Source organism: Lacerta agilis, chromosome 8, assembly GCF_009819535.1.
Source record: "Lacerta agilis isolate rLacAgi1 chromosome 8, rLacAgi1.pri, whole genome shotgun sequence".
Taxonomy (NCBI): Eukaryota; Metazoa; Chordata; class Lepidosauria; order Squamata; family Lacertidae; genus Lacerta; species Lacerta agilis.
In genome coordinates, this window is record NC_046319.1 from 16,753,712 (window position 1) to 16,778,148 (window position 24,437).

General features: G+C 44.6%; 2 protein-coding genes across 3 annotated transcripts; both read right to left on the reverse strand.

Annotated features, from left to right (window-relative positions):
• Window positions 1-4,285: 4,285 nt before the first annotated feature.
• Window positions 4,286-8,318, reverse strand: AURKAIP1 (aurora kinase A interacting protein 1). Of its 2 annotated transcripts, none has more exons than XM_033156329.1 (4): window positions 8,277-8,318; window positions 6,905-6,970; window positions 5,347-5,816; window positions 4,286-4,444 (listed from the first exon to the last, which is right to left on the reverse strand). In XM_033156329.1, exons 2-4 carry the CDS (start codon window positions 6,954-6,956, stop codon window positions 4,334-4,336), a joined length of 633 nt encoding a protein of 210 aa, XP_033012220.1. In that variant the 5' UTR covers window positions 6,957-6,970; window positions 8,277-8,318; the 3' UTR covers window positions 4,286-4,333. The 2 variants fall into 2 exon arrangements, with proteins under 2 accessions (XP_033012220.1, XP_033012221.1); XM_033156330.1 differs by having other exon boundaries at window positions 8,161-8,297.
• A 2,100-nt stretch (window positions 8,319-10,418) lies between these two features.
• LOC117050625 (C-factor-like) lies at window positions 10,419-22,867 on the reverse strand. The gene is made up of 6 exons (XM_033156331.1): window positions 22,720-22,867; window positions 18,665-18,716; window positions 17,244-17,431; window positions 15,824-15,979; window positions 13,077-13,187; window positions 10,419-11,759 (listed from the first exon to the last, which is right to left on the reverse strand). Exons 1-6 carry the CDS (start codon window positions 22,858-22,860, stop codon window positions 11,646-11,648), a joined length of 762 nt encoding a protein of 253 aa, XP_033012222.1. The 5' UTR covers window positions 22,861-22,867; the 3' UTR covers window positions 10,419-11,645.
• Window positions 22,868-24,437: the final 1,570 nt, after the last annotated feature.

Sequence of the window (24,437 nt, forward strand, 5' to 3'; positions counted from 1 at the left end):
CATGCGAGATTGCGGCCAGATAATGGCGCCTAAAATGGCTGTTGTGCACTCGTGTGAAAAAAGGGATGTCCCAGTTTTATCGGGACGGTTGAGAGGCATGCACTGTTCTAGGCTTGTTGCCAATTTTAATCAGCTTCATATTCTGCAACTATGCAGGGCACATTTGTTCAGCTTTCTCACGACAACACTAAATACTTTTTAACCCCTCTCTTCAGCCTCATCAAATGAAAAACGCAGACTTCAACCATCTGTACACCATTTCCACATCATAAATATTATGTGCCTGGATTTGCCAGTATGCAACTGAATCGCACCAGAAATTAGCAAGAGCCTTGAAGGGCTTATAGTCTAGCCTACAAAGCAAATCATGATAAATGCTCAATAAACCTGCTGTCTAGAGGATCTCTTCGAAGGCAACTTCCAGATTATCCGCTGTTGGGTTCCTTGGACTTTGGCTCCCTCTGCTGCTCATCCAAACCCCTTCCTTATATTGCTTGCGAGGCTGGCTAGTCTTCAGGGATGTGGGGAGTTATAGTCCGAGCAACACCTGGAAAGTCACAAGTGCCTTTGTTCTGTGCATTTATTTTTTTGTTTATTTAAAAATGTATACTGCTGTATGATGGAAAAAAATTGTTACACTGGTTGGCAACAATATAAAAACGCAAAACCAGACAATAAAATCATTTAAAAAGTTAAAAGCAAAACGAATGCATGCATCTTCTCCCCACTCTGCCTCACCACCCCAGTTTGCAAACAGCCATGTGAAGTCCTGAAAGATCTACATTGGCTCTCAGTACATTTCTGAGCACAATTCAAAGTGTTGGTGCTGACCTTGAAAGCCCTAAACGGAGTATCTCCACTCCCATCATTCAGCTGTGGGCCTTCTGGCAGTTCCCTCACTGTGTGAAGTTACAGGGAACCAGGCAGAGGGCTTTCTTGGTAGTGGTGCCCGCCCTGTGGATGTCAAGGAAATAAACAACTTTCTGACTTTTAGGGAAGTTTTTAATGTCTGATGTTTTATCGTGTTTTCAATATTCTGTTGGGAGCCGCCCAGAGTGGCTGGGGAAACTCAGTCAGATGGGTAAAATATAAATAATACATTATTATTATTATTATTATTATTATTATTATTAAGGGCCGGAAGGGCAGTGAGGGCTGGTGCCTATAAGGCAGATGAAACCAGCAGTAGGGCAAAGCCAGAGTCAATGACCGGCAGATCTGATGTAAAATAGACCGGCCTCTGCCATGAGCGGATCCTCTCCCCCGTGAGGTCTCCCAGAATGGCTGCAGATGTTCACAAAGCCACCACACATGGAATGTTATACCGTGTTACAACCTTTCCAGCACCTTGGTGAAGTTTAAATATGAAGCTGCAACTTAATGGTCGATCCCTTTCACCCTAGAGCTGCCACTGGGAGATGTGATCTGTTGAAGAGCTCCCCTCCTGAATTCTCCTGGATTTCTAACCCCACTTCTCTTTGTGTGTTGCAAGGAGGCAAAACTTTGCTAGTTACTTGCTAAGGTCACTTGGCTTAGTTCTGGGACAATTTGTGCAGCTTTGTAAGCTACCTGTCCTCTAAGGAGGTCAGGGTTAGGGTACAGCTTTGCACAGAGTTTACCCCATTTTATCTTCCCAACGACCCAGTGGAGGTTAGTTATAAGAGTGGCTGTCCCAAAATCATCTAGCGGTAGCACAAAACTTAACGGGCCATCCTCTGGAGCAAGAACGCAGAATCTGTTATTTTTAACATTTTTAAAATAACTTTTTCTTTTTTAAAAAAACAACAACAACCAAAGCTTTTCTTTTAGAAATTCTAGGTGCCAAAATCCCAAGGGAGCAGAAAAGACTATTTATGAATGTGACCACAGCTGCACAGATGTTATAGGCCCAGAGAAGCGAAGAAGATAAAAGTCCCTTCCAGAGAAGAATGGCAGATGAAGTTGATGGAAATGGCTAAAATGACCGGAAGAATCAGAAATCAGGACCACCAAAATTTTACTTAGGAATGGGGGAAATTTGTAATTTATCTTAAAAAACCATTGTAAACAGTTTAAATTGTTAGTAGGATTGGAATCTAACGGTGAATTTTGGATATAACGGACATGTAAAAGATTTGGATTATTATAAAAGATCCAAGAGCGAATGATTAACAATAGGACCCACAAAGGGGAGGAGGGAAGTCCAGGAGATTCTTTGGAATCTTGTTTTTATGTTGTATGGATATGTGATTGTAAAACTTTAATCTGAAAAACCAAATAAATAATTTTATTTTTTAAAAGGTTCAGAATCTGTGGCTCTCTAGATACGGTCTGCCTCAAAAAAACAAAAACAAAAAACAAACCCCAAAACCCAAAACCCAAAATCAGCTAGCATGTCCAATGGTCGGGCATGACAGGGTGCTGTGGTCCCATCAACATCTGGAGGGCCTAAGGCTCCTCACCTCTGCTCAAAGGGAACCCTTGAAAACTCGATTCGAGGTAAAAAAAAAATTAACTGTAGCCATTTGGAAGACCTAGCTGGGGTTTTCTTTAACTGTTGCCTCTAGGGAATGCTTCCAAATATATATATACTACAGTGCTGCCCCTTATGGGGATGTACCCTTTCCAAATCTTCATGAGCTCCTGAGGTAATCCTTATTTATCTAAACTGCAGCTGTTACCAGAGCTTCTGAGACCAGAGAGGCAGCTCCACAAGAAGAAACCTTCTAGTTCTAGTTCTGCTTGCCTATTGGCCACAGGCCAAAAAGAGCGGGAAAATCCTCTTCTGCTATAGGGCAAAAAGAGCGGGGAAAATCTCACTAGACAGAGAAGAGCTCCCTTGCCAAAACTCACCAATCCTGTCAGCCACAGAAGGGGAAGGAGTCTTAACTTTTCCACAGAAAATGTTATTATTTTCTGGGGTTGGTAGCCAGTGGCCCTCCAATAAATGTTGGTGAATCTCCCCAATTCCCATCACTGGCTGGGGATGGTGGGAGTTGGGACTCCAGCAACATCTGGAGGGACCACAAGTTTATAGTCGTCTATCACCCCCCCCCCAACTTACCATTTTTCTAAACTAAAAAGTTCCTAAGTAATGAAACCTGTCGCTAAACATGGGGTTTTATGCTTCATTTCCACCTTTCACCCATGAACTTAAAAAATGCAGGTGCAGGACACTGAATCGGCAGCTTTCAATACAAATGTGCGTTGGATACTTACCATGAATGCTCCTTCTGGGGCGAGGGTGGCAGGCCTCCAGTACAACCATGGGTTGAGGCTGCCCCACTGCCAGGGAGAGACAGGTCCCATGGTAAACGAAAATCATATTTTTTTAAAAGACTCATTTATAATATAGAAATATTACAAAATGTTGCAGTGTGATGCATAGCCAGCTAGCCATGTTTTCTTCCTGTATACTCCATTCCGTTCGCCCTCCTCCGTTTTGTTCCTGTTCCATCCATCCCACCACCATCCTGTGCCCACAGAACACGCTCTGTCCTTGTGAGGCTCTTTTGGGCTGTCCCCTTCCCACCATGGGTTTTTCCTAAATATTTATTGTACTTCTGCAAACTCTGGGGGATCCCAAAGCCTTCTGACAGCATCCCTCTTCTATCTAAGGATCCACACTTTGAGAACATGTGCGGTACAGTGGCACCTCGGTTCTCGAACGTCTCTGCTGATGAACGTTTCAGAACCCGAACGCCAAAAACCCGGAAGTAAAAATGCTTCCGTTTTCGAACGCACCTTGGAAGTCGAATGGTTTCCGCTGCGTGTTTTTTCAATTTTCTCAATTGAAATCGGAGACAGTCCTTTGCACCTCAATTTTTGAACGTTTTGGAAGTCGAATGGTCTTCCGGAATGGATTACGTTCGAGAACCGAGGTACCACTGTATTTGCATACAAAGGTGAGGCCCTCTAACAAAATGCTGCTGTGTGGAAGTGGTTCTGTTCAAGGTCACAGATTACCCTGTTCCAGAGTTGTTATTTTATTCATTTGCAGATGTTGGGTGGACACGCCGATTGCCCAATCCCAGCTAGATTTCTTCACCGATTCTGGAAAAAAACAGCATATTCCATTCAGACTGTCCCATTCCCACCACCACAGGGGACACATCTTGCCCTATGAAGAGGGGAAAGAATGCAAGGGGACAACAGACAACAGGGCCTGCTCTAGTCAGACTACTCCCATCCCACTTTTATATGTTATATCATTTGTCTTAGTGCCTTAAATTGTAAACTGCCTTGTGTGTCTTGGTAGTAGAGATATATAAAAACAAAAAATGAATAAATAAGTAAGAAATTGCCCTTCTGCTTTAAATATTGTTTAATTAAAAAAAAAAAGTTCATGGTGACGTCAATCAGACTTCACATTCTTGAGATATATCTTGGGTGCCTTCCATCCCTCAGGAGCCTTCTTCAGTCCGGCTCTCCTCCAGATGCGTTCCAGATCTCGTTCAAACCTTTTCTATAAAGATATAAAAAACCAAGATCTAGTGACATCTCCCCTAGGATATTGTGTACTTTGGAGCAGCAAGTCCTGGATGGCAGTGATGCAGTCCATTAATGTGCAGAACTAGGAATTGCAGAATTATGTGTGGGTCAAGAAAATAATGAATGGGCATCAAAACTGAAATAGAAGGTCTATAGGAAATTGACAACTGGATAATGAGGTATGGTGTGAAGAACCAGTATCACACAGGAACATTAAGAGGCATAGGTTCATATCCCACTTCTGACACATCTATTTGCACTATAGTGGGAAATACCTTGGTGGCTAGAGCATGAGACTCTTAATCTCAGGGTCATGGGTTCGAGACCCAAGTTGGGCAAAAGATTCCTGCATTGCAGGGGGTTAGACCAACTGATCCTTGTGGTCCTTTCCAACTCTACAATTCTAGGATTCTATGATAATGCTCAACTATGGGACTGGGCGCAATCAGGAAGTGGTTAGGTGTGAACGAATTCAGGCCAAGGGCCACATTCCCCTCTGGGCAGCCTTCCAAGGGCCACATGCCAGTATTGGGCAGGGCCAGAAGCAAAAGTGGGTATAGCAACAAATGTGAATTTTGCCTTCATTCTGCAGCCTAGTTCCTATACACACATGCAAACCTTTCTATCTTCCATCCAGATAAGCGACAGGCTGTATCAGAGTTCGAGGATGTATTCCGGCCAGGCAAAAACACTCCAGGGCAAGAAGCAGGGCATGTACGAGGTGCGGCATAGAGAGAGGAGGTGCAGCCTAGTGAAAGCACTAGAGAAAGATGCCTGGAGGGCCACGTTTCAGCACCCAGGTCTGACGCTCCCCATCCCTGAGCTAAACAGACTATGCCAGCACCAGTTCCCAGAATCGTCCCTTTCCACACTCACTTGTTTCCTCCGGCGCCGACCTTCCCTGACCTTCTTCCGCAAAAACTTTGTCCGCTTCATCAGCTTCCTATACTTGTGTCTGTTCATCTTCCTTCTCCGGATCTTCAAAACGTTCTTGCATTCCATTTTGCCCCGGTTCAGCTCGCTTCCCCCCTCTTCATTGTCATCTTCAGCCTCTGCACCCCAGGAAGATGCGGGGAGGTCATACTGATGGTTGGGTTCATAGCCTAGCTTCTCATAAACATTGATGGCGCCTCCACCTTTAGGGAGGACATACTGGACTGTCAACCAGCTTTCAAGGGGGGAGATCGACATCTTCCTTGGCACCAGGATTTCTTCCAGCTCAGGGTCCAACGCGTACCACTGCTGGGGTTGGGCTCCATTTCTGTTTGAGGGAAATGTGCTGTAATTTGCGGAAGCGGCAAGTCTAGGAACCGGAAGCGAGATGGCCGATCTCGACAAAAAGCGTTCTGTGTGGAAGCACGGTTTGCAAGTATGTGAACGTTCATTATTTATTAAAGAAAAACAGCGCATGAGCTACTATTTCAATAATCTTTCGAATGCTTTTAAACGCCTTTTTAAAACCATTTTAAATCACTAATTTTGACATTTCATGTTATGTTTTTGTAAACCGCTTTGAGGTTTTCTTACAAGCAAGTTTGTTAATAAATTAAATAAAGAAAAATGATTAAATAAAACAAATTCTGCAGGGAACATTTCATGTCACAAAAAGTGCACAGTGACCGGGTTCAACCTAACCAACTCCAGAAGTTTTGGACTCCAACTCCCATCATCTCTGACTATTGGCAGTGCTAGCTGGGGATGATGGGAGTTGGAGTCTAATATCTGAAGGACATAAAGTTAGGGAAAGGCTGGTTTAATGCCCACATGGAAACAAAATGGCTTGCATAATGACAGGCTGTGTGTATAATGAAGCTATGACTGAGAGATCATGTACAATTCAGTGTACATGAGCCAGCACACAACCACAGATGGGTACCCTGGAATGCGGTGGGTACCCAGCCGCCTCTCTATCCTAGTGACCCCAGCTATAGAAAATCTATTCTCTGTATTACACGATCCTGGATTTTACTATTATTATTAGCAGCATTTATTTCCTGCTTTACACAAACACACAAAATTCCTAAAGTGCTCACCCAACAATACTATTAAAAAGTACAAATCCTATCCCACTCTTCGAAGGAAGAACAAAGTAGTCCAAGTTGCACCCCAGCTTGTATGAAACGGAAGAGTTTTGCTGGAATTACTCCCGACCCCCACAGAAAAAGGTTTCCTACACTAAAGTTCATAGTACAGTATATCTAAAAATCATACACACAAGAAAACTCTGCTGGAGAGTAACTCAGTTTTGCCATTGAGCAGTTCTTCATATGCAGAAGGTCCCAACAATTTTAAAGGATCAGGCAGCAATTGATGTCTGTCCGAATCCCTGGAGAGCCTCTGCCAGCCAGGGTAGACAATACTAATCTGGATGGGCAAACAGTCTGACCTGGTGCATGGCATCTACTCGATGTTCCCAAAGAACGGCTGCGCTTACCTGCAAATCGAGAGGCCCTCGCTATCTGAGACGTAAGTCGTGGTAGCAGCATACTGGAGGACCACTCTAGCAGAAATGAAGATTTATTTTTTTAGGGAAAAACAACCTTTAAATGTTATAGGACTGCGTTCCCTCCTTCCCCAAATACAGTGCCCGTAACCACACGCCATCAGAAATCATGGGCTGTAGCTCAGTGACGGAGTACCTTCTTTGCATGCCTGCCATCTTTAGAAAGAGATGGAGCAGTGCCCGTTTGAAATCCAGGGCTTTTTGGCTGCCCGCCGGTGTAGACTGGATGGCACAATGAACCGACTGTGCACAAAGCAACTTCCTGTGTCCCAAGTTAAAAGTTAAGCACCTGAACAATATACCGAGTAGGCAGGAATGCAGGTTACGGAGCCAAAATCTTCCCCAACCCACTGCGATGTATGTGTAAATTTCAGCACTTGTTTTCAAAATTAACAGGCGGATTTTGATACACATATCATTCTCTGCCTTCTTTTTTTGGGAGATGTGTAAGGAGCCTCCCTATGCAGATGTGTTAAAGGTCATATGTTTAGGGAAGTTTTTAATGTCTGATGTTTTATGTGAGAAGTGAGGTTACAAGGGAACCAGGTAGAGGGCCTTCTCGGTAGTGGCGCCCGCCGTGTGCAACGCCCTCCCTTCTGATGTCAAGGAAATAAACAATGTCTGACTTTTAGAAACAAAATAGGAAACAAAATAGGAAATTCTTTCCAGTAGCACCCTAGAGACCAACTCAGTTGGTCTCTAAGGTGCTACTGGAAAGAATTTCCTATTTTGTTTCCTATTTTGTTTCGACTATGGCAGACCAACACAGCTACCCACCTGTAACTGACTTTTAGAAGACATCTAAAGGCAGCCCTGTTTAGAGAAGTTTTTAATGTTTGATGCTTTATCGTGTTTTTAATATTCTGTTGGGAGCCGCCCAGAGTGGCTGGGGAAACCTAGCCAGATTGGCAGGGTATAAATCAATCAATCAATCAATCAATCAATCAATACTACTACTACTACTACTACTACTACACAGACACGCACCCAGAAACATCATTCCTCATGGTGAGCCCCTACTGCCCAGTCAATCCCCCCAGAATTATACCCTCCCTACCGTAGGCTACCATAAACCACCTATCACTGGCGACCCCTTAATAAGATAGGACCCCAACTCAGCCTCTTCCCGCCTATTAAAGCTTTCCCGTATATACAGTATTAACAGCCACTCTTATTAACACTCTTACAATAAATAACGCACTAATGTAGCCTCCAAAATGAATACACGGCTTCTGTCAAAGTCAATCTGCCCTACTTTCGGGTGCAGGGAGAGAAGAAGCGCTGCTCATCGATATTAACTTACCATCCACAAGGGCTTACCATCCCGTTCACGACGATTTGGGGGGGGGGGTGGTTGTTTGAACGGGTAACTTCCGGCAGAGCAGCTCGGTCCCTCCCGGTCATCCGGAAGTTCCGGCGCGATAAAAGTTCCTACATTTCTTTCCCCATTTGCCGCTGCTCCCCTCTGGCGGTAGTCCGTGGGATAGCAACGCAGCGAGCTTATCCCCGCCCTGGCAACCAGGCAGGAACGCAGCTCAGGAGCAGGAGAGGTATTGCCAGTCGGAATCCTCCAGAATATGTTGCTAGACTCCAACACCGACCCACCATCCCTGATTCCATTGGCTGTGCTGGCTGGAAGTGATGGGAACTGGAGTCCATCAACGTCTGGAGGGTCACACAGGTTCCCCATCTCATGGCTAGATTGATGAACGGTGTGACTCATAATATAAGGTGGACTTAATGGGAAGAGGTCCAGGGCTCCACTCAGCAGAAAGGTTTGTGTGTGCACGCATGCATGCTAAATGGCAGAGCTGGCTGCTTGCAATGCTTTGAAGGAATCCCATTGAAAGATCACACTCCCCAGACCATTAACTCCACAAACTAGGGCTGCCATACGTCCAGATTTTCCTGGACACTACCGGAATTTCAATGGCGGAATTGACGTCTGGGCGGAATTTCTGAAAGGCAGCGTTTCGTCCTGATGAACTTTCGGGTTTTCCTGGTTCTTACTTTTTTAAATATGGCAACCATATAATTACCAAACAGCACCACTGTATGAAGTTGTGGTTGTCTTGTTGCTTTGTTACTAAAGTTGTTTATGAAGAATTAACTTGAAATCGTCCAGCACCTCCCCGGATTAAAGGAAATCTTGGACGGGCTGATTAAGGGCCTCTCCAGACTGGGTTTGTTTTCCCTTTACTCCAGAGTGTCTTCCGCAATATGTCATTGACACAATAACAGTGCATTAGTGGGAGATCATCAGAGGAAGGTTCAATCCCCGCCTCCAATTGGGTTAAATGTTTTTGCAATATTTTCAGTGGTCAGTCTGGTCAATCACATGCACTAACAGTGTGTAAGGATTTCGCTAATCGACCTGAATAGCAGCCAGTCTCCTGTAATGAGATAAAGGTCCTTATTTCCTGCCTGAAATCAAATAAACCTCCTGGAGAAGATGTGCTTCTGCCTGCTCTATAAAGAATACATAGAATGGTGGATGCCTAGCCTGGCTGGCTTATTTACCAGTAAAACAACACAGGCCAAATGCCCTCTGGATGGTATGAGTATCATTTCCCCAATTTATAAGAAAGGGGATAGGAATAACCCACAAAACTATTAGTCAATTAGATTGTTAGATATCTCACCAAAGCTATGTGCATGGTGTATCTCTTTCAAAAATTATCACATTTGTTGCAAAGTTACATTATTATTCATGAAGAACAAGCAGGGGTCAGAGGAGGACACAGTACCATTGACCAATGCTTCACTCGGAACCATATGATAAGGAACTATACTAAGAACAGCAAGCTCTAGAACAAGCTTCCTCATTTAGATATCAGGGTGTATTTAGTGAAACCCTCTCTTGGAAGTGGCATATGGAGGCAGTGAAAGTCAACGCAAAGCAAACTATGGGGGCATTGATGAAGTTTTATTACATAAAGGGAGGGCAGCTGATTGAACCCAAAAGGTATTCGGTAGTAAAGTGCTTACTCAAATGCTCTGTGGTGTTGAGATCTGGTGCTCTGATTCAAACTCCATTTAAATTTTGGATACCATGCAGAATACACTCTACCATCAGGAATATCAGCATCTCTTCTTCATACAGAATCCAGGTGGCCAACAATTAAGGCAAGAGCGGACTGTGCTTAGTTAATGTATATTAAAATAATTGCTACCATGCCAATCATTTCCCCCCCCCCCTGCTGTGCAATATGGAATTGAGTGATAAGCAACTCTGTAAAGCAGCTTGTCAAGATGTTTCAGACTATTGTTATTTTCCAGAACTGAGCTCTGCATTGACTTTGAGTAAGTGTCAGCTACGGGATTGGCACTTCCGCATAGAATCCAGAAGGGACCCGCAACTACGGTAATTAGAAACACCAGATTTCCCCCTTGGCATCTGCTCTTGAGAACAGAGCATTTTAGAGATAGTTATCTGACCAGACTCTCACTAGTTTCCTTAAGAAATGTATTTATTGAGCTGCATTTCCAAGTGATTCCCATTGCAGTTTTGGATGGCTGCTACAAGGTCCTGTACACAGACAGACTTTGTATTTGTGGTCAACCTCCGATGGAAGACATCATTCATTATCTGTTAGCCTGCCCTTTATATAGACCCAATATCACTTTCTGAAACCTTTGTTCACACAAGCAAGCAGGTACACCCTGGCAGAAATGGTTCCATTTCTTTTGAGGGACAACAATAGCTTTTCAGCACACAGAGTGGCCCTCTGTGCACTGGGTGCAAACTAAATCAGGAAAAATGAGTTAGATGAAATCACTATAAATTGTGGTGGTGATTCGGAGGTTTAATCTGAAATCAAGCTAGATTGAAGCTTTTTTGGTATCTCTGCTATCTTGCCTCTGTTATCTCATGCATGTTAGCCTATATTATAGGTGTGTGTTCTGTATTATTTTATTAATACTATTGCTACATGTTTGTCATGGCCTCTGGCTAGAATTTATGGACTATATGTTGTAAATTGCTTTGAGATGCCTCGTGGGAAGCAATTAATAAATTATTTTATTTTATTTTTGTATTTTTACTACCAGGAAAGAGGAAATACATCAGTGGGATTTTCTGCCTTGAGTATCCAAATAAATCTGAGTCCTCTTGGACACTATTCACCATGACCTTGTTGGGAATACAACAGCAGGGATCATTCAATTAGTAAGCTAAGTGTTAATTATTGACAGTTAGGCAGATGAACTGTCAGAGAGTGGAGGTGTTGTCAAACAACTAATCATATTGGCATGATCCTTGCTGAGGTAATCCATGCTTTGATAGGCTGAGAGAGTTTTCTGATTGCTTGTGTGGTAGAATACTTATCCCAGCTATGGATGCAGCCTGGCCTGACTCAGAGGGAGGGCTGGGAATGTCCCATTCCTGAAACCCTATAGAGCTGCTGCCGGTCAGTGTAGACAATACTGAACTAGATGGACCAATGTCTGACATGATACGAGGCAGCTTCCTATGTGGGAGGCCCGCCAACAGCTACTAGCTACGATTGACGGAGGTGGACTTTGGACCACATTCAATACAGCTATTGCTATGTGTATGTTAAAAACATAGTGAGGCGGAACACCAGGGAGCAAATCAAAGTCCAATCTTGTTAAAATGTATATAGCCAGATTTAAGATGTTGGTTCAGGTTCATGGAATCTAGGAGCTACTGCTACCAGGGCAAAATATTCCCTTGCCAATCCAGGAAAGCACCATTGTCTTTTTCACTGAGCTGAGCTAAAAGAGAGATGATCGCAGGTATGGCATCATGCACCTTCAACGGAGCCTAGGAGAACAGAGGAGAAGGGGAGGGAGGGGGAGAGAGAGAGAGAGAAAGCTTATTATAGCAGCCGTGTCCTTCAAAATAAAATAAAGGAGACCCACACATAAAACACATAACACCGGTTCCGAAAGACCCACATTGGGTCACAGCATGTTTCCGGGCACAATTCAAAGTGTTGGTGCTGACCTTTAAAGCCCTAAATGCCCTCGGTTAGAAGTCCATTGGTAGCCAGTGTTAGAAACTCAAGATATATAAGCTAGGCACCAAATGGCTCCTTAAACCAGGGTTAGAGTCGCCAAAACAGAATGCCTAGTTGCCATTTTGGGGCCAGGACAGCGCTGGAAGGCAGTGGCAACTGGTAGGGCGGAAGGCAGGGAGGCCAACAGTAGGTGGCACTAGAGCCAACGATACTGAATTCTACAAGGGGCAACACTGGGACTATGGAGGAAGAAGCTGGCAGGCAGGGCCACCCCCTAGACTGGTTGTAAGTTAGTAGGCAGGCGGGACCTGGCAGAGGGCAGACTGAAGCTGGTGGGGCAGTGCCCCCTACACCCCAGTGTATCAGCCTCCATTGATGGGAAGGATAAATGGGCTGGATCAGTGCAAGGCAATGTTACGTGTTCATAGGACACTGATCAGTCCGTCCCTTTCCTTTAAAAAAAATATTATTATTATTATTATTAATGCACAATTTAAAAAGCCATACATCAAAACGGAACAAAAAAGTAGAAATAATAAATGAAGTAAAATACAAAACAAAAAACACAAAGCATTATAACAAAAAGAAAAGAGGTCTTTTGACTACAGACCTGACCTCCCGTCTACTCCTTAATTCAATTATATATAATTTATTGCCAGTAAAAACTATTATCATGGTTTAACTGATTCTTAGTTTTTCTTTGATCTCACATCATTCTTGATACTACTACTGAAATGAGTCAAATGCTTCAACAGAGTTTAAACTTCTGTAATTTTTTTTCAGATAAATTTTAACGACTTCCCATTTTGAAACGAACACCTGTTTTGGTTTATTCTTTATTTTTTTCAGACAAGTTTTATCTAACTCCACATATTCAGTCAATTTTTGGATCCAATCTTGCGTAGATGGAAGTCTGCCAGATTTCCAGTTTTTTTAAGGGAAAGGGAATTTGTGTCTTCGGCACACGCCACCTTGCAAAAAAGCTCATGGAACGGCGACGTAAAGAATCTACACTCGTCCGACCCCACCCCAAACTTCAAAAACGGAGGGAACAACAACACATGGTGGGCAAAGAACTTGCTTAAACGAGAGTGAGGGGAGAAAAGATTGACTTTACTGACCATTGTCCCTCCCATATCCGTTTGGATCCAGCCTGGATGGAGGGCGATGCAGAGAATCCCTTCCAATTTCAGGTCTGTAGCAAGGGACTTCGTGACCATGTTTAGTGCCGCCTTGGAGGGAGGTCAGGGAGAGAAGTGGAAAGAGTTAGATGACACCAGGCTCTCAACCTCTGGGTGGTGGGTTTGAGCCCCACGTCTGGCAAAAGATTCCTGCATTGCAGGGGGGGGGTGTGGATCTGATGACCCTCGTGATCTCTACAATTCTATGAAAACTCATCTTTTTTTCTTTTCGCAAAATTATTTTATTATTGAACAATAAACCACTTTTAAGCAACACACCAGTAATATCAGGAATTCGAAACATCAGGTCAAAGCCAATGCTTGTCCTACTCAAAGCAGACTCATTGGAGTCAATAGACCTAACTTCATCACGTTCATTAATCTGAATGAGTCTTCTGAGTAAAACTTCATTGGACGCAACTCATAGGAGTTCCCAGTGATAATTATTCATTTTTTAATTTCTAATAATAGCAATTATGCATTAACACTCCCCCCACATATCTTGATATAGAGTTACAGCTAAATTTTGCTCAGATAAGACACATCCAAATTAACGAAGCTAGCTTAAATCCTGCCCATGAATTTGAATGGGTCTACTCTGAGTAAGACTAATGTTGGCAGCAGTCCACCACCTTTTAAAAAGAACTCAGAATAAATTATTATAAGGAGGTTATGTGGCATTTCAGCTAATGTGAACCAATTCACTCTCTGACTTTTATCCTAAACTATCAAGGTCAGACAGAGTATTTTCATTTAAAATATAAATAAAACAAAGGAAGAAAGCATAGTTTCAAGTGGCGACTACTGATCTCTTCCTAGAGATAAATACTATCATAATTTGGATGTTGGTATCCCAATGAAGTCCTTGCATCAACATCAGCAATCTTCTATCAATCTTTATCGCAAGGACAATTGGGATAAAGTGACTGAGTGAATCAAAAGCTGCTGAATAATCAGGATTGATTGACGGATTGCATTTCTATACTGCTTTTCATTCAAATGAATCCCAGAGCAGCTTACAAACAATAAATAACAATAGCATAATAAACCATAAGAGAACATCACAAATACAGCACAAATCATATAATGCATCATACCTAGAAGATACACATGTGATTAAACCCCAAGACCATATTTTAGCAACTTGTGGGCAGGTTTTATCCAATAATTAAACCCCTTCGTATTAATGTCAGTCTGGTCCAAGCCTATCCTGGTTTCTTGGAGGCCGGTCATGTAATATTTCTTTAAAAGGGTAACCACCTTATCAGTTACCGGTATTTTGTTAGATAGTCCTGCCACATTCCAAGAGATTTACCTACAATAAAAGTCTGAAGTGATGCCCCTCCATAAAAGGCTGAAGAATACCGGCGATTCCTATCTGACCCTAAAATCTCACGTTGCGTCAAGAGGCGATAAGAGAGCTCAGCTCTTTGTCCCCTATTCTGTCATACATATTTTTCTCCAGCTCTTAAATTTGCAGAGGATGTGCTGCAACCTTCCTCAACTCATACAATATCATTCCTGTCAAGGGAACACCTAATATTTGAATCCCTGGCTGGCTAGGGAATGTTAGGCGTTTGTAGCTGACTCACTGAGCATGCATCGGGAGGAGTTATTTTGTTTGCTTCTGAAAATCTCATCTCCGTGCAAGAAGTGCTAAAAAAAAAACCTTGATGGCCCTTTGGAGATTAAGGTGTGTGTCAAACTAGATCTGTTTGTTGGGAACCCAGCTCCGCAGATCTAACCAGAGGGATAATATCAACTGGAACCACTTTTTGGAAATCAACGTTTGCTGGCTGTGCAGAAGACATCAAGCTATGGTAATATGCTAGCTCTTCGGAATTTGAGATACTCTCTTGTTCAAACCCAGTCACCTCTCTGTCCTGGTTCACTACCTTCTACCTTGCCGACTTCCTTTCTTATTGTGCAGTTAGGTTCCCATCCCATCAAGGACATAAGAAGAGCCTGTTGGATGAGGCCAATGGTCCATTGAGTCCCGTATCCTGTTCTCTCACAGTGGCCAAACAGATGTACGTGGAAAACCCGCAAGCAGGGTTTGAACACCAGAGCCCTCTCCTCTCCTGTGGTTCACAGCAACTGCCAGCAGAGGGACAAGCCAGGAGGGAACCAGTCTAGCTTCTCTAGGGAAGGAGTTCCAAAGTCTGGGAGCCACCACCAAGAAGGCCTTCTCCCGTATCCCCACCAAGGGTGCCTGTGAGGGTGGTGGGAAAGAGAGAAGGGCCTCCCCTGAAGATCTCAGAGCCTGATCAGGTTCTTATGGGAGAGCATAATCCTTCAAATAGACTGAGCCTAAGCTGTATCTAAAGCTACCTTCAGAGCTATATTCCGATTTTCTTCCCAGTCAATAGGTGAAATAGGTCCAGTTGCCTCCTGCAGATTAATAAGATCTGTCCCATCTCTTCCTGGAAATGGTGGCGATTGAGCCCAGGGACCTTCTGCATGCAAAGCAGATGCTCCAACACTGAGTTAGAGCCCATTCATTCTAAGGATTGATGGTTTGGAGCACTGCTGAGTAGATCCATTAACTTCAACAGGTGTACACCAAGTTAGGAGTATCATCAGATGCAACTCATAACTTTGAAAGTTATCTTACATCTCTTCCCACCACTCCCCCCGCCCGCCCCCTCTCCATTCTCGCAATATAATTACCTACTAAGAACACTCACCTTCGAAGTTCTGTAAGGGTATATCACGTGGAAATTGTCATTGGGTTTTGCAAGCGCTATGGAGGCTGAGATGGATGACATGTTGACAATTGCAGCACGATGACACCCCATGGTGGCACTTTGCTTGGCAGCTTTCTTCAAAAGCGGCAGAAATGCCTAAAGGAACTTATTTAGTTTTAATGGGAAATGGGAAGGTGACGTCTGCACAGGCAACGTATTTTTTAAAAACAGCACGCGGTTAGCATTTTGTTAAAATAAATAAAAACATAACCTTTCAGCAAGTTAGCAAATCCTACAAAAGGGGAAATACACTCTGCAAGTTAAAGCAGATTTGCATATCCTCTCATTTCCCACCTCTTGCCCTGAGAAATCTTATTTGGAAACTCTTCCAGCTTCTGAGATTCAGGCAATTCTGAGATGCAAACAGATCCTCCGGGTCCGAAGGAATAGAAACTTGATTTATTTATTTATCTATCTATATATTAATTTATTGGGGGGGGGGGAAGCTAAACATAAGGACTAGAAACTTGATTTTGGAAAAATAAGTTCAAAAGTTGTGATTTCTCACTGAAGTGAAATACTGCAGCCAATTTCACAGTTGACTGTTTCTCGTGACCACCTGTGTGAAACAGAGCTGCAATGAGGAGTCCCCAAGACACCCATGACTGACTGCCTCTCTACTAGAGCCCCAGACTCCATCTACGGGAGCCAGGTGTGTGATACGGCAGCTGGGTGTGGAGGCAGATACAAAATCTGTGCCAAGCGAATGTGAGCGATACACTGGGTTGACCTACGAACTGAAGTCTAACTTTTATCTGAGCTATCGTGTATAAGGAATTCTAGGAGCATAGTTTAGATGGGGGTGGGGGAGGGAATACAATAATTGTTTAGAACAACTTGGGAGTCAGAAACTCTTGCCAATCATAGACATATGGGAGGCTGTGTTGCACCAAATCAGACCATTGACTCAACTAACCAGTATTGCCTCCACTGACTAGAAGCAGCGCTTCAGGATTTCAGATAGGGAATATTTCCTAGCCTGGCCTGCAGATGCTGGTAGGGATTGAACCAGAGACCTTCCGCACACAAAGCAAATGTTTTACCACTGAGCTACAGCCCTTCCTTCTACGACTATCTACTAGAGAAAACCACCCGCGGACCCCAATCTACTTTCTTCCCAGGCCATTCCCTGTTAACTCAGCCTTAAGACTGCAAAACTGACAGGTCCACACACAGCTTTGAGCACTTTTGAACTTTTTTTTTTTTACACTCTAGCGATATATAAATCTTATGAAATAAATGCAGGTTAAGCAACAGGCAGCTTAGCTACCAAACAGAAGAACTACCATAGGTTAAATGTCCCTGGCTGTTCGCCCCAGGCAAACACTGTAGATGCCAGATTTACCGACTGTGTTCTTACTTTGGAGAGCATTAGCTGGGCAACAGTGTTAGTCTTGAAGGTCGTGAGCATGGCTTCCATGGTGACATCTTCCAGAGAGCCGAATACATTGATGCCGGCGTTGTTGATCAGGCAGTTCAGCCCTTTCTCCCCAACAATGTCTTCCACCTTCTTGACCGTTTCCTTGATGCTGTTTTCGGAAACCACGTCTGGATTCGAGAACACAGGAGAAGATACTGCATAACAGAGAGTCAGACTGCTGGTCTAGCTAGCCCAATACTGTCTACATTGACTGGCAGCAGCTCTCCGGGGATTTTCAGACAGTAGACATCCCCAGCCCTACCTGGGGATCGAACCTGTCAACTTCTGCATGCAAAGCAGAAGCCCTCTCACTGAGAGGAGGAAGAGAGAGCAGTTGAGGAGTAACTGCTCCAGAACAATGATCCATAGGCTATCCATAGACTGGCAACTAGGGATGTCAGAGAATTCTGCAGTTCACATGCCGGTGAATGGAATTTGCTGCAGTTCACATGCCGGTCTGTGTGCAAGAATGGAAATCAATCAATGATTGGGATGTGTTCTCTTCGTTGTTGTTCTTTGCGCTCACAACTGATGTGTAATTCATGGCCTTTCTCCTACGGCTGTTTGTAACCAATGTTTTACCCAAAGTAGACGCATGGAAATTAATGGGCCCGTCTTAGTTATGCTAAGAACATAAGAAGACTCTGCTGGATCAGGCCAGGGGATCATCGAGTCCAGCATCCTGTTCTTACAGTGGCCAACCAGGTGCCCCCAAGTCCACAAACAGGACCCAAGCACAAATGCCTAACTCGCCACCTGTGATTTCCAGCAACTGGCATTCAGAAGCATTGCTGACTCCAACAGTGGAGGAAGAATACAGCCATCGTGGCTAGTAGCCCACTGATAGCCCTACCTTCCAGGAATCAGTCCAGCCCTTCTTTACAGCCATCCAAGTTGGTGGCAGGCCATCGTTGCCTCCAGTGGTAGTGAGTTCCATAGCTAAACTATGCACTGCATGAAGTAGCACATCCTTTCACCTGTCCTAAACATTTCTTTATCCACTACCTCCATGCCATTTTGTAAATTTCCGTCATGCCACCTCTGATTCACCTTTCTCTCAATTAGAAAATCCCATACTGTACTTCCTAATAGGGGAGTCGTCACATCCCCCTTGTCCTTCAGTTCCAACGGGTTTACTCTGAGCAGGACTAACGCTGGATACAATCCCGTTTCTTTCAGTGTCTCTCAAACTTGGGTGCCCCCTCCAAACTGTTGTTGGACTACAACTCCCATCATCCCTAGCTAGTAGGGCCAGTGGTCAGGGATGATGGGAGTTGTAGTCCAGCAACTGGGGACCCGAGCTTCAGATACCTTCATGGGGGCCATCAGTCACAGAGCAGAAGAGGAAACTTTTCGCTTACCAAGCGGCAGAACCCTGATGTTGCTGTACTGCTTGCAGAGTTTCTGCAGCTCCTAGAAAGAAAGAACAAGACCAACATTTTAATGGCAACCCTCGCCAGCCTTCCTCCGCCCATAGGATAGCAAAAAGTATTATTATTTGTCTTTTATTTATTAAATGTATTTACTGCCCTTCTTCCGTAGATTCCTGGGCGCTTCACAACATAAAAATACAATACAAAAACCACAAAATACATAATAAAAATGTTTCTTTAATCTCCTCTCTCCTCCTCTTCTTTTGCTTTCTCTCTCTTTCGGTCTCTTTTTCCCCTTTGCTTCTTTCTTCCTTTTTCCCTTTGTTATATTAAGTAGCTGCTTTAATTCCAGCGTATTATAAAAGTACACTTTGTAATGGGTACAAACTTCTGTATATTTTTGAGCAAGTATCAATGAACAAAAAGGGAAAAACAAACAAAACAAAAATTAAAGGATGAAAAACAAAACCATAAAGCGGGCATGTGAAACGAGCCCAGGTGCAAAGATCTGAAAAATAATATGAGTAGTGTTATCAGAGTACAAAGTCTTGTTCCAGGTTTGGGGCGAGGCTTGTCTTGAAAAGGAAGGTTCTGCTGTATACGTCATAAACATGGGCAACCCTTGTTAATTAAAGGTCGTAAAAGAGCACCAATCGAACCCTGCAGAAAGTAACGCTGAAAGCTTCCCATCAGATTCGTGGGAATCAACCAAAGTGGGCGACTCACCTGGGGGTGGGTTTTCTGGGCTGGCAGGCTGGACCCCCTCAATACTCAGCCAGTGGGCTACAAGGGAGGGGGGAATCAATAATCCACCCACCCACCTACAACACATTTCAAAGGGCACTGGGTGTTAATCAGCCAAAGGCTCGGTTGAAGAGGGGCATTTTATAATGAAGGTGCCAAGTGAGCCTTCCTGGGGAGAGCATTCCACAAGCAGGGAGCCACCACAGTAAAGGCCCATTCTCATGTTGCCACCCTCTGCACCTCTTGTGGCAGAGGCACACAGAAAAGGGCCTTAGATGATCTCAGGTTCATATGGAGAGAGGCGGTGCTTACGGTATTGCAATCCTGACGTAACGCAACAGGACCCCCAATATGCTGCATGTCTGTATGGGGCAGCGGCAAGGGACTGCAACCACCTCCCTCTCAATTTTTATCTTCGTTTGCATCCAGCCTAGGCAAGACCGATCTTCTCCTGTGGATGGTTTAACTGGGCTGTCGCCTTTCCACCCCCTAGGGAGAATTGCACACCCCTAATATTTAGCTAGGGACGCGGGTGGCGCTGTGGTCTAAACCGCTGAGCCTCTTGGGCTTGCCAATCAGAAGGTCGGCGGTTCAAATCCCCATGACAGGTTGAGCTCCCATTGCTCGGTCCCAGCTCCTGTCAACCTAGTAGTTTAAAAGCACGCCCAAAAGTGCAAGTAGATAAATAGGTACCACTCCGGTGGGAAGGTAAACGGCGTTTCCGTGCACCGCTCTGGTTGCGGTGTTCCGTTGCACCAGACGCGGCTTGGTCATGATGGCCCCATAACCCAGAAAAACTGTCTGTGGACCCAGGGGCAGAGCTCCCTTGGCCTGTAAATCTAGGTGAGTGCCACAACCCCAGAGAGGTCCTCAACTGAACTTAGCCGTCAGGGGTCCTTTACCTTTACTGTATGTTTAATATTTAGCTAACTGATGCACTTAGTACAATGTACTAAGAGAGCGTGGAGTGAGGCAGGTCAAGGTAAAAAGAATCCCAACTTCACACACACACACACCGAGCTGGCAAGGACTGACCAGGAAACAAATTTTGGGATTGCAGTACGCAAGTCAATGAAAGCAGAAATCTTTGTGCTTTGTGGTGAAACACTTTTGTTCAATACCACCCTAAATAATTATTTGGATTCCACCTTTTCCTCCTAGGCAATAAATGCTAATTACAATCTTAACATCTACTTTGCAAGTCCTTCTCTCTACTGCAAGTCATTTTTCCTGAGTTTGGAAATCTGAGAGTCTCTCCCAGCCCCACCTGGAGATGTAAGCTATTGAACCTGGGACCTTTGGAAGCGAAGCTACTGTTCTACCACACTGAGTGGCAGCTCTTCCCAATGGAATTCGCAGCCCGGGGAACTGGAAAGTACTGATCAATCACAAGAGGGCCTCTGAGGATGCACAGAGTGTGCTTTCCTCCCAGCAAAATAGACAGAACTCATCTGACAGCAGTGAGGTGCAAAAAAGGATCTCACCAAACCAGGGGAACAGGGATTAAAATAGCAGAGAGGGTTCAGTGTACTAAGCGAGTGTAGAGTGGGGTAAATTGGAGAGAAATTATCCCAATTGGTGAGATCTGACTTGGGAGGGACTGGCCAGGAAACAGTTCCTGGGATCATCAGTGTTTCTCAAACTTGGGTCTCCAGCTGTTGTTGGACTACAGCCCCCATCATCCCTTACCACTGGTCCTGCTAGCTAGGCATGGTGGGAGTTGTAGTCCAACAACAGCTGGAGACCCAAGTTTGAGAAACACCGGCTTAGGTTGATGAAAGCAGGCGCTTCCAGGAATCTGTTCACCAAGGATTCATTCTGATTTGCTTGTGGGGAGATTAGATGACGCTGGCATGATGAGCATTCATACCCACTTGTTTCTGGGGAGCCTGGACGATGTTGCCTCAAAGCAAGCAATAGCCTGCATTTTCCACTTTTGTTAGCTCAAAAAGTCCTACATTTTGGGGAAGCGGGTTTGTTGCGCAAGACCTGCCAATAAAAAAAAAACTGAGGCGGAAGTGGCCAAAGACTATATTGTCTGTTAGTCCTGGAATATTTTCTCCCTGTCTTGCAGGCCTGTTCCACCTAGTTTGGGGGAGTGGGGCCTGGACAGACTCCAGCTACAAAAGCTGAGGGTGCTGAACAGCCTCTTGGTCTGGGGTGTTTGTGTTTTTTTTGGGGGGGGATGTTGCTGCTGGAATTTTATTTTTTTCTGCATCTTTATTTTAGATCTTCTTGTGATTTATGTGGAAATTGTTCTGTTTGGTTATGCATTTTTAAATGTTTTATTAACGAGTTTGTGACTACTTCTGTTACGTCATAATTATGTATTTTTTTCATGTTGCAAACCACCTTGAACATGGTTTGATCTTTGGAAAGGCAGCAGCAAAAAAAAAAAAGAAGAAGTACAGATAAAAATACATATGTATGGACATAATCAACTTTAACTGCGCAATCCTGAATTTGCCGGTATTCCAATTAAATCTCACTCAGAAAGAGCAATGGCAACAGGCAAAGTCTGCATTGGGTAAAGTTAAAGGAAGAGATTTTAAATAAAACTGGGAAGGTCATCTAGCCGTTATATAACTCACTGGAAGACTAACTGGTTTTGTTCACCTCACTTATCCTAGAGAGCCCGATAATAATTTTATGGGGGGGGGGGAATCTGTGTCGTTTTCCTTAGCAGCTATGGAAATGCAGATAGTAGACCCCCCAGAACCCCACTGCTGATATAAGCAGTGTGTGTGTTGTGGGGGGGGGGGGTTTCTCATACTACAGGAATGCAATGTGTTGGAAAGGGGGAACTTGAGGGTCTCCCCATTCTGGAGCAAAGGGGAAATCTTCGGAAGGGCTTATAGCGCTACTGTAGGGAGGGTAAGGTGTCCCCCCAAACTATCTGCATAAGGAGCGTGATTTAGGATGCTCTCTCCAGATCTGGGATTTGGGGGGGGGGGCGAGGAGAGAGGAGGGTCTCAATATTTATTTATACCCTCCCTTTCCTCCCAAGGAACTCAAGGCGATCTCCGCAGTTCTCATCTCCCCCCCGCCCTCTGTTTCATCCTCACAAAAAAGCCCTGATCTGGTAGAGACGGTGACTAGTCCAAAGTCGCCCAGTGATCTTCACGGCAGGGTACCGGACCGGGGGCGGGGAGCAGAATCCGAACCCCAGTTTGCCGGCGTTGCCTCTAACCACTACACCACTCTGTTACCTGGCTGGCCACTAGGGGATCAGGATCCTGGACCAGATGGGCTTGGGGGATTTGGGTGCGTGCAGGTGCAGGGAAACGTGTCCGCCTTACCTGAGCGCTTTCAGGGCACCGGCAGGTGGCGATGATGACTTCTGGGCAGGGGGAGGCAGCCAGGAGCCCCTGGACCAAGCCCAGGCCGATGCCCCGGTTGGCGCCGGTGATGAGCACGGAGCGGCAAAGCGGTTGATCCATCGCAGCGCGCAGGTAGCATCCACTTCTTGGAGCGCCTTGAAGGCTTTTTAAAAGCTGGGCCACGCCTCCCTCCCGCGTGGCCCCGCCCCGCCCCAACCCCCCCCCTCTCCGATTCTTGACGCCGTTCGACAAACATCGTGATGATGAGCCAGGCAAGAAAATGTCCTGAAAAAGGGATCCCACGTGAGCTCTGGTTGATGCCTTTATGCACTCTGCATATGTAGCCCTGTCAGACCCTCCAAGCGTCTCTATTTTCCCTGATTTAGAGAATCCCTGATTTCTGATTTGATTCCAGATTGTCCCGCTTTTCCTTAGGATGCCCCTATTTTCACTGGAGAAATATTGGAAGGTATGGAGTTATCCACTGCTTTTTTCCTGGGGGTACACAGACCCCCCTAAACATTTTGTGAATCTAAGTTTGGCCTCATTGAGGGGGCAGTACAGTATTTCAATATGAGTAGGAAAATGAGAGTACTCCTAAACATTTTTCAAAAGAAAAAAAAAGGCACTGGAGTTATCTGTGTATGTTGTTGTTGTTGTTGTTCAGTAGTTCAGTCGTGTCCGACTCTTTGTGACCCCATGGACCAGAGCACGCCAGGCACGCCTATCCTTCACTGCCTCTCGCAGTTTGGCCAAACTCATGCCAGTCGCTTCGAGAACACTGTCTAACCATCTCATCCTCTGTCGTCCCCTTCTCCTTGTGCCCTCCATCTTTCCCAACATCAGGGTCTTTTCCAGGGAGTCTTCTCTTCTCATGAGGTGGCCAAAGTACTGGAGCCTCAACTTCAGGATCTGTCCTTCTAGTGAGCACTCAGGGCTGATTTCTTTGAGAATGGATAGGTTTGATCTTCTTGCAGTCCATGGGACTCTCAAGAGTCTCCTCCAGCACCATAATTCAAAAGCATCAATTCTTCGGCGATTAGCCTTCTTTATGGTCCAGCTCTCACTTCCGTACATTACTACTGGGAAAACCATAGCTTTAACTATACGGACCTTTGTCGGCAAGGTGATGTCTTTGCTTTTTAAGATGCTGTCTAGGTTTGTCATCGCTTCTCTCCCAAGAAGCAGGCGTCTTCTAATTTTGTGACTGCTGTCACCATCTGCAGTGATCATGGAACCCAAGAAAGTGAAATCTCTCACTGCCTCCATTTCTTCCCCTTCTATTTGCCAGGAGGTGATGGGACCAGTGGCCATGATCTTTGTTTTTTTGATGTTGAGCTTCAGACCATATTTTGCGCTCTCCTCTTTCACCCTCATTAAAAGGTTCTTTAATTCCTCCTCACTTTCTGCCATCAAGGTAGTATCATCAGCATATCTGAGGTTGTTGATATTTTTTCCTATCTGTGTATATAGGGAAGTTTTATTAATGTTTAATTATGTTTTTATATATGTTGGAAGCTGCCTAGAGTGGCTGGGGCAACCCAGTAAGATGTGTGGGGTATAAATAGTAAAATTACCATTATAGAATGGGACGTCCCTATTTTCATGGGAGTAATGTTGGAGGGTATGGCGTGTGTCCAAAAATGTAAGCACCACCAACCTCCTTCTGAGATATATCCATTTTTTAATTATCTTTC

Bases quoted from the DNA above. Each gene is read 5' to 3' on its own strand.
- AURKAIP1 (XM_033156329.1), bottom strand. From the start codon at position 6,956: ATGCTGCTACCACGACTTACGTCTCAGATAGCGAGGGCCTCTCGATTT. The intron at 5,817-6,904 runs GTAAGCGCAGCC...GCTTCCACACAG, and splicing joins GAGGGCCTCTCGATTTGCAG to AACGCTTTTTGTCGAGATCG. The intron at 4,445-5,346 runs GTGAGTGTGGAA...ATATCTTTATAG, and splicing joins GTCGGCGCCGGAGGAAACAA to AAAAGGTTTGAACGAGATCT.
- LOC117050625 (XM_033156331.1), bottom strand. From the start codon at position 22,860: ATGGATCAACCGCTTTGCCGCTCCGTGCTCATCACCGGCGCCAACCGG. The intron at 17,432-18,664 runs GTAAGCGAAAAG...TCTCGAATCCAG, and splicing joins CATCAGGGTTCTGCCGCTTG to ACGTGGTTTCCGAAAACAGC. The intron at 15,980-17,243 runs GTAAGAACACAG...AAGTTCCTTTAG, and splicing joins CCCAGCTAATGCTCTCCAAA to GCATTTCTGCCGCTTTTGAA.